This window comes from Paramormyrops kingsleyae, chromosome 15 (assembly GCF_048594095.1).
Source record: "Paramormyrops kingsleyae isolate MSU_618 chromosome 15, PKINGS_0.4, whole genome shotgun sequence".
NCBI classification, from domain to species: Eukaryota; Metazoa; Chordata; class Actinopteri; order Osteoglossiformes; family Mormyridae; genus Paramormyrops; species Paramormyrops kingsleyae.
Window position 1 is genome coordinate 16322492 of NC_132811.1, and position 7380 is coordinate 16329871.

The following is a 7380-nucleotide window of genomic DNA, read 5'->3' on the forward strand; positions in this document are numbered from 1 at the left end:
AATGAATAAATCTAGGCCTATTTAAAAACAATAGATTATAGCTATATTTAGTTTAGTTTCCCCCCGGATGACTTGGAAAGTAATCCATTATTTTATTTTATTCTATTGTATTTTATAGGCCTAACGGTAGCAAGGTTTCAACAAAAGTCGCAAAAAATTCATAAGCATGCAATAAGCCCGTGTTTTGTCTGAAAATGCACAAATAAGATTCAATGACAACATTTATTTTTTTAATTTACCTTTGATGTTTTTTATTCAACGTGTTTGCTAATCTCGAAATGTCATTTACCTGATAACACGCCATTGTTGTTTTTTTATTTTTTTTATTTAAACTAATCACACTGATGTGATAATAAGTCTTCCCATTAATATACGAATGGTATTTGTGGAAAAAGCACCAATGGAATGACCCCCTGCAGTATCTCTTAGGTAAGGGATGGGTTGTATGCCGAATACTTTCCCCTAAAGGACTACAATTCCTATGTGGCCGTAAGCCGAGTTCCCGGATGTTTATCGTACCGGAAGAGAAGCAAAGTCTCTTTCCCGGCCATCTTGTGGCAGTCGCTGGCGACAAGTTCGCTTCTAGCCTCGGTAGAATCGGAGGAGAATCCCATCGGAGGGGCGCCATCATGCCCGGACATCTGCAAGAAGGCTTCGGCTGCGTCGTCACCAATCGGTTCGACCAGCTATTTGACGACGAGGACGACCCGTTCGAGGCGTTAAAACAGGCAGAGAGCAAGAGGAAAGACGGCGCTGCTCCCGGTACCGCCAAGACCGCCGCTCAGGCCGCAAAGCAGCCGAAGAAGGAATCGCAGAAGGACAGAAAGAACCCGCTAGCTGACAAGAAGGAGGAGACGCAGCCGCCGGTGTCTCTGAAAAAAGAAGGTAGGATGTTTTTTTCCCCATCCGAGGTTGATGGTGTTTCTTAAAATCACGAAGAATGTTGCCTATTGCACGCACGCGCCCCCCCATGAGGTCAACAACATGGTTTCTATTGTGGACCCGCGTGCATGCAGTCCGACAGCTACCGCGCCGAGCACGTGCCCAGCGCGCACATCCACTAGTGCTTTTCTCTGTCGCACGCGGTGCGGCGCCGGTTTAGGCCTTTTAGTTCAGTTTTGGGGGAAAAAAAAGTGACGTGATTCGTTCGTGAACAAAAAAAACCTTGCCGGTTATTTGCTGGTATTTTTGCTTTGTTTTTATTTTTTTTGTTTTTTTAAAGACGAACCGGGGGGTTTAAATATGGAATCGACACAATTGTGATCTACTCGACTTTAAAATTGCAGATTTTTTGCTGGGGTGTGCAAACGCCCCCTCCCCCTGCAGGCCCTCCACGAAGGACAACTTTAGGAGGGAAGCGGGGGATCCGGCGGACCTCGTGGTGGGAGTGTGGGTGCTGTGGTGTCGCCCGATCTTTATTTTAAGTTCTTTGGTCTGGGGAGGGCGATTGGTCGCACATGGATTTCTAACGAGTTTTCTCGGGGGCGGAAGTGAGGCGGCCGCGAACCGGTTCGCCCAGGAACGAAATGAAGCGTGGTGCGCGGCACCTGTTCGCTCGTGTCAGACGCGTTTGTAGCTGCCAGTCCTGCACGGCCCGGGCGCGCGGAAGGCGGCGCGTGCGAACCCTGATCACCATAATCACCTGGCTGCATCTTAAAATGCACGCAGCGGGTTACTGGTATGTGTCGTGAGCTGGATAGAGCCTGTTTTGGCGAACGGGGCTGTTTAAATAGCCGTACTCTAGAATTAGCGCCTTGCTCCCGTCTTCGGAGCACCCTGCGACCTCCTGCAGGCTTTTTTTTGGGGGGGGGGTCGCCGCCGCTGAACCCCCCCCCCGATCGCGCAACATAACTCCTGTAACGTGTCTAATGGCGGCTGCTGCCAGTTTCCTTCAGGGCACGAGGATCTTGGGGCAGGACAACTTAAAATCATATACTGCTCCGTACCTTAAAGAGGATTTGAGATATTTAGCTCATCTCCTTGTGTTTTGTTTTATTTTAGCCAGTTTAACGTTCCCCTTTTATATTATGATTACACGGGGTTGCCAGCTATCACGCATGGTGCGTGACACTCACACTTTCAGCCTCTCAGGCAAGAAATGTCACAGCAAATCTCTTATTCTATTATAAACCTTAAAATACATATATCAGAAGTATTCGTGTAGTGTGTGAACCCTACAGACTCTTTACAAGGTAATAAAATTCTTACATGCATGTAAATGCATGTGCAGACTTGTCTCAAATGAAAATCCCGTTCCAGCCACCTGACCAAAGTTGGCAACCCTGTGATTACCTCCCGCCTGGCGTAATGTTATCAGACCACAACATGATTCCATGGCCAGTTTCCTTATTGATTTGGTAGTAAAATATTAATTTCCTTTCTTGGCCCCCCCCCATTGGTGTATGTTTTGTTTTTCTGCCACAATTCTGAAATGAGTATTAACACGCTGTAGCCTGAATCCCCAATTTGACTGTGCTCTGGGGTTCGGCTCATCTTTCTTTTCTCCCTTCAGGCATCAGGAGAGTCGGCAGGAGGCCTGAGCAGCAGGCTCCCCACTCAGGGCAGCCGGGACCTCAGCAGGGGCCCCAGCCAGGGCCTCAGGGCGAGGCTCGGCCCGGGGAGAGGAGGCCGGAGAGGAGGCCGCCCCGAGAGCGGCGTTTCGACAAGCCTGCCGAAGACAAGCCTGAGGGGGGGGAGTTTTCTGTGGATAAGTGAGTGTTTGAGCCTGGATGCTCTCTGGCTTCACATGTTATTTCTGTTAACAGATTAGGACAGAAATCTCAGTCCTTGGGTTTTGATGCTCCATGTAAAATGCTGGGTCACGTTCAGGTGTTGACTTCTCACTTAGTCTGTGATCCGAGACACATTTATACTGTCAGTCGTCTGTGGCCCCTGTACCTCAAAACCAAACATTTCTTAACGTTTATTATACACTCAGTGAACCGGTTTCTCCCCTCTGTAAGGTTTTGCTGCATGTTTTGCAGCGTCCGCCCTATAAGCTGGGGGGGGGGGTTGGTACCGTGCCCCCATGAACCTAAAGTCTCTGATTGGCTACATGAAGATGTCCTCAGTGAGGGAGAAGTAATATTTTGTGCACTCAGGAAAATTGTAAATGCTATTGGAAGCTTATGTATTATGAGTACTGTATGTTTTATTATAGTCCTTCATTGTCTTTATTTGTATGTGCACTTAGGAATTCATTTGTTTTTGCATGTCCCATCTTGCATACATACACGAGTGAGAATGAGTCGCAATGAGGGATCAGGTGCAGAATTAGACCTTTATCTCGCATCCTGGGGCAATTTTGGGGTTAAGGGTGTTTCCTAGGAGCCAAGCAGTGATGCATCTCTTCTGCCGATCTCAGCTGTGTGCATTGGTACCGCAGTCTTCTGTACCCAGGTGGGTCTTGCGGTGCCTTGGTGCTCTCTGGTACTGAGCGTCTCCCCCCGCCCCCCTCCCCCCCCCTTGCCTCTCCCAGCAGGCCTGCAGGAGAAAGGCCTCTGCGAGGACGTGGTGGTGGCCGGGGTGGACGCGGCGGCCGAGGACGTGGCATGGGCCGCGGCGACGGGTTCGACTCTCGCGGGAAGCGGGAGTTCGACAGGCACAGCGGCAGCGATCGGACGTAAGTCGTCGCCTGCCCGGCCGTCCGCGAGATGCGCCGGCGGGGCTTCCCGCTTCACAGAGCCGCGGCCGGCCTAATACCCCCTTCGCTTTGGTTTCAGTAGCCTCAAAGCCGAAGAGAAGCGTGGCGGGAGTGGATCTCATAACTGGGGCACTGTCAAGGATGAGTTAAGGTGGGTCAGACAGTCACTGGAGCAGCTGGGGTTAAGGCCCTTGCTCAATTGCAAATTACTTGACCCAGCAACCTTCTGATCTCAAAGTCCTAACCTGCCCCCATGGTATATTGGTGGTAAAGAAGCTGGGGGCATGGTGTCATAACTGGATTATTGGCCAACGATTGAATTGGCCAACGATTGAATAGGCAGTTGTCTAATACTGTTTTTTCCACAACCCATGTAGAAAAAAAAATACAATGAGTCGTCTTTGGGTTCATTTTTTGTTTATATTCTGCAGCGAGCTTGATCAATCTAATACCACTGAGGAAACCCGTGAAGGCGAGGAACACCCCCCTGCTGACTCCGAAAACAAGTGCGTGACCCCCTCTAATGTCCCTGTGAAACCGGCACGCGAGTCGCCTCTCTGATCCAAAACGCCCTCTGGCCTTTTCGGTAGCTTGCTCTGCTTGCCCAACCGCTTGTCTTATGTTTCCAGAGAGAACGAGGTTGAGGAGGTCAAACCCGAAGGACCCAAAGAGATGACTCTGGATGAGTGGAAGGCGATGCAAGACAAGGAGCGAGCCAAGGTCGAATTCAACATCCGCAAGGCCAATGAGGGCGCTGACAGCCAGTGGAAGAAGGGATACGTGCTGCACAAGTCCAAGAGCGAAGACGTACGTCTGCTTACCGTAGCACTTCCCTCGGTGCACTCATTCTGTTCTGCTAGTTTCTGTTAGCATCACTGATTCGCACAGATACATGGAGGCTGGTGAGCTACCATTGTGGTTTCAGTCTTGCCTTGGTGTATTTGTTTCCCTGGGTCCTGTAGCTTATTTCTAAAGTCGTCAGACTTTGTAGCGATGAACTGCCTCAAACTCTTCAGAATTGTTGGCGCAGCTGTGTTGTCGCAGGCTTAGGAAGTAATCCCGACTTAAATTCGAGGTGTGTTTGACTTTGCACAAGTGCATTGGAATGTCCACCCTTTGAGGCACACCCTACAACAAGAACAATTAACGATATATGAATAGTAATCAATGTACAATAGATGTTGATGTATTTCAAAACAAGTGTCATACAGTGCGTTGGTATGTCTTGCTGCTCATAAACTGTAATATATTTATGAAGAGTGGGCTTCTTTACTCATTTTAAATCCAGCTCTAGTTGTGGCCAGCAGGTTTGAAATTTGTCGGGAGCTGCAAGTAATGGTGTGTTTCCACCGCATCAGGAACCTTTTTGGTACTTCAAGGTGTTGGTTTTCCACTGGCATAAAAACTGGTAACTTAATATTTAATGCAAGTAAATCACATCTATATTTATGACAAAAATCACATCTCTAGGAGAGTATATTTATGTTGTGACTGCTTACAACAGTGTCTCAAAGCTATTCGATTCCATCTTTTGTATCTGTGGAAGCCTCGTCGTTAAAGTGCAACATCATTTGTTGGGGTCTAAAATAACATATAATCAAAGGATTATTTGTCATTGTGGTTTACACTAGTTTACTAAGAGCCTACATGCATACACTCATAACAATCAACATGGTATTAAATACAGAAATTATAACTAAGGATATATTTGTACGTACCGAGAAATATCAAACGTTATGTGGTCTTAAACGTATGATGTATGACAGTCTTGCACTGCAGTGTGTTGTGCTGAAGGACAGTAACGGTGATGTGAATAATGATGGTGATGTGAATAATGATGGTGATGTGAATAATGATGGTGATGTGAATAATGATGGTGATGTGAATAATGACGGGCACGTCGCGTTTTCAGGTCCAGACCGACGACGCCGCTGGTGATCACCACTTCCGGAAGCCGGCCAATGACATCACCTCCCAGCTGGAGATCAACTTCGGAGACCTGGGCCGCCCTGGTCGCGGCCGCGGTGGACCCCGTGGCGGGCGGGGGGGCCGAGGCGGGGGGGCCGGCGGTGCTGCTGCTGCTGGCGCTGCTGCTGGTGCTGCTGCTGCTGCTGCTGGTGCTGCCGGCGCTGCTGCTGCTGGTGCTGGCAGGGTGGCGCGTGGAGGCCGCACTGAGAAGGTACCGTCCAGATTAGCTTTATGGAGAACAAAGGGTGGAGGTCCTTCTGTCTTAGAGCTGCTGCCTTGATGTTTTATCTCTCTCTCCTTTGTCCCTGCAGCCCAGTGGAGTATTGGCCCCTAATGTGGATGATCCAGAGGCTTTCCCAGCCCTGGCCTAAGGCGACCCAGTGGCGCCCCACCCCAGAAGGCCCCCTCCGGGCTCTCCTCCTCCTCCTCTGCAAGGCTCGCATGCTATTGGATCCTTCAGCTACAAATAATAAAGAAAAAAAAAAACATAATAATGGAAGACTGTCATCCATACCTTTCACATTGAGGACTGACTTAAGTTTTAAAAAGGAAAAAAAATGGACTTCTTGCTATCCTGAAGCAAATTGTTAGAGGTTTTGTATTTTGAGACACGGTAGCTGGGGGCTGTTTTCTTACAGTGATTTTTGTTTCCAGAGATTATGCATTCTTCACAGATACTATTTTGTATTGCTGCTTGAAAATATGCATTTCCAAATATAGGTGTGAAGACTATAACTATAAGTTTATGGTGTCCTAATTGCTTGTGTTTTTCCCTTACAAATGTACTATTTTAAACTGATAAAATTGGACTGTCTACCAGCCAACAAGCTCTACCAAAAAAGTTAAAAGGCGCTTAGTGTATTTGTTTGAGAGCGGATCCAGGACTTGCTTAATTTTTTTTGTACAGATTAAATGTTTCTGAAGCTAGGGAAGTAGTTAATTTTGGTTTATGAAGAATAGCTGATGAGTCTCCTGTGTAGAGTTTTGTGGGTCCTGGTTTTCTTTCTGGCAGATCTTCTGTTGGTCGTTGGCCAACGTAAGACCTTGTTTCACAGCGTCAAATGAATAGTTGCGCGAATTGGTCTTTTAACGATTTGATTCCTGAAGTTACTCATCTTTTCGGCAACTGAAATTGTGAAGACCACTAAATTTTAAGCGTTTTTGTGGTGATTTTGTTTGGTAGTTTTGGATTTTAAACGTTGTTTTAAGCCTTTGGTGTCAGAAATACAAGCTTGGGTGATTTGTTACGCATATCTTGGTCTTCAGCTTGGTTGTTCTCTGATTTCTACAGCAGCAAAACAAGACTTTTTCTGAAAGAAATGCATGTTGCTCTCAGTACGGCGCGAGTGCCTACAATTAGCATGACCTCTAACCCTGCTATCCACATCTGATTGGCTTGTACGCTGTGGTGCACACTGCTACCATGGTGATGTTTCCGACATGACCGTAAGCTGGCCGTACCTTTTGTGTTCAGTGTTGAAAAGTCGCTGGCGATGTACACACAGATTTCTCCCGCCCGCTTCCATTCTGTAGATCTGTTGGGTCCAGGCAACTTTGGGTTTCTGGGAACTGAAACCCATTTTTGCAAAACATCCCTGTTCCAATAAACTGCCAAGAGGTGATTCCTGCCATTGGTGGAGCCTAGTGTTGCGTAATTTTTCATGTCTTGAATGTTCTTAATGATGAAATGTCTGCAGCATTGCTGTCTCAGCCTGAGCATTTTTCAGAGTTTGTGTCATCTTGGATTATGACCTTTATTTTAGGGAAGT

The 7380-nt window shown here is 47.5% G+C and overlaps 1 protein-coding gene across 4 annotated transcripts; it reads left to right on the forward strand.

Annotated features, from left to right (window-relative positions):
• The first annotated feature begins 509 nt into the window (after positions 1 to 509).
• On the forward strand, positions 510 to 7242 carry LOC111834795 (SERPINE1 mRNA-binding protein 1-like). 4 transcript variants are annotated; one of them, XM_023794474.2, is made up of 8 exons: positions 510 to 885; positions 2513 to 2711; positions 3479 to 3622; positions 3723 to 3794; positions 4075 to 4149; positions 4273 to 4450; positions 5556 to 5822; positions 5923 to 7242. In XM_023794474.2, exons 1-8 carry the CDS (start codon positions 630 to 632, stop codon positions 5980 to 5982), a joined length of 1251 nt encoding a protein of 416 aa, XP_023650242.1. In that variant the 5' UTR covers positions 510 to 629; the 3' UTR covers positions 5983 to 7242. The 4 variants fall into 4 exon arrangements, with proteins under 4 accessions (XP_023650242.1, XP_023650244.1, XP_023650243.1 ...); XM_023794476.2 differs by having other exon boundaries at positions 3726 to 3794; XM_023794475.2 differs by having other exon boundaries at positions 3482 to 3622.
• Positions 7243 to 7380: the final 138 nt, after the last annotated feature.

What these genes read in the sequence shown, in the direction of transcription:
- LOC111834795 (XM_023794474.2), top strand. Translation starts at nt 630, where the DNA reads ATGCCCGGACATCTGCAAGAAGGCTTCGGCTGCGTCGTCACCAATCGG. An exon ending in GGGGAGTTTTCTGTGGATAA is followed by an intron (nt 2,712 to 3,478) that starts GTGAGTGTTTGA and finishes TGCCTCTCCCAG; the next exon opens with CAGGCCTGCAGGAGAAAGGC. An exon ending in ACAAGTCCAAGAGCGAAGAC is followed by an intron (nt 4,451 to 5,555) that starts GTACGTCTGCTT and finishes TCGCGTTTTCAG; the next exon opens with GTCCAGACCGACGACGCCGC.